This window comes from Eimeria mitis, genomic scaffold, assembly GCF_000499745.2.
Source record: "Eimeria mitis Houghton genomic scaffold, Emh_scaff5269, whole genome shotgun sequence".
In the NCBI taxonomy this organism is placed as follows: domain Eukaryota; phylum Apicomplexa; class Conoidasida; order Eucoccidiorida; family Eimeriidae; genus Eimeria; species Eimeria mitis.
The window spans coordinates 1,450-2,294 of NW_013573550.1; the positions used below are offsets into that span (position 1 = coordinate 1,450).

Genomic DNA, 845 nt, shown 5'->3' on the forward strand with positions numbered 1-845 from the left:
TTGGACCTGCTGCAGCAGCAGCTGCTGCTGCTGCTGCTGCTGTTGCTGCTGCTGCTGCTGCTGCCGCAGGTCTACAGGTTGCTGGTGCTACTGCTTGTTACTGGCTTCGTTGTCTTCTTGATTCTGCTGCTCTTCGCCGCGGCTGTTTGCAGCAGCAGCAACAGCAGCAGCAACAGAAACAGCAGCAGCAGAAACAGCAGCAGCACCTCTGCGGGCCCCACGCACTATAGAAGCAAGAAAGGAGACGATGCTGCTGATGCAGCAAGACAGCCAGGGGGGTAACACGAAGCCTGGTGACGTTCCTTCTTCTTGACCTAGATTTGCTGCTGCTGCTGCTGCTGCTGCTGCTGCTGCTGCTGCTTCTGCAGACCCGGATGCTGCTGTTGCTTCTGCTGCTGCTGCTGAGGCGGGACCCGATGAAGCAACTGCTGGGTTTGCTGCTGCTTCTGCTGGAGACAGTGGTTTTGCTGCTGCTGCTGCTGCTGCTGCTGCTGCTGCTGGGCCTGCTGCTGAGAGGATTGATGGTGTTGCTGACTCTTCGTCTTCTGTTGCTGCTGCTGCTGCTTCTACTTCTGCTGATTGTGAATAAGACTGATCTGCCTCGGCGAATGAGTCAATATATTGTTGGTGACCTTGTGCTGCTGATGTTGCTGCTGCTGCTGCGGCGGCAGCTGCTGCAGCAGCAGCAGCTGCGGCTGCTGGTGCAACCGATGATGAAGCTATGGGGAGAGGAGTACCTGCAGCACAGCAGAACGAGCAGCGCAGCTGTGGGTCTACTCCTGCTGCGGCTCTTGCTCCTGCTGCTGTTGCTGCTGCCGCTGCTGCTGCTGCTGCTGCTGCTGCTG

The 845-nt window shown here is 58.1% G+C and overlaps 1 protein-coding gene across 1 annotated transcript in view; it reads right to left on the reverse strand.

Moving 5' to 3' along the window:
- The window catches only part of EMH_0080930 (uncharacterized protein), a gene marked incomplete at both ends in the record, with an annotated part of 2,664 nt that overhangs the window by 682 nt on the left and 1,137 nt on the right, over nt 1-845 (reverse strand). The window contains one exon of the mRNA XM_013500317.1: nt 92-843. Within this exon, the coding sequence (XP_013355771.1) occupies nt 92-843 (752 nt within the window). The remainder of the gene's footprint in view (nt 1-91; nt 844-845) is intronic.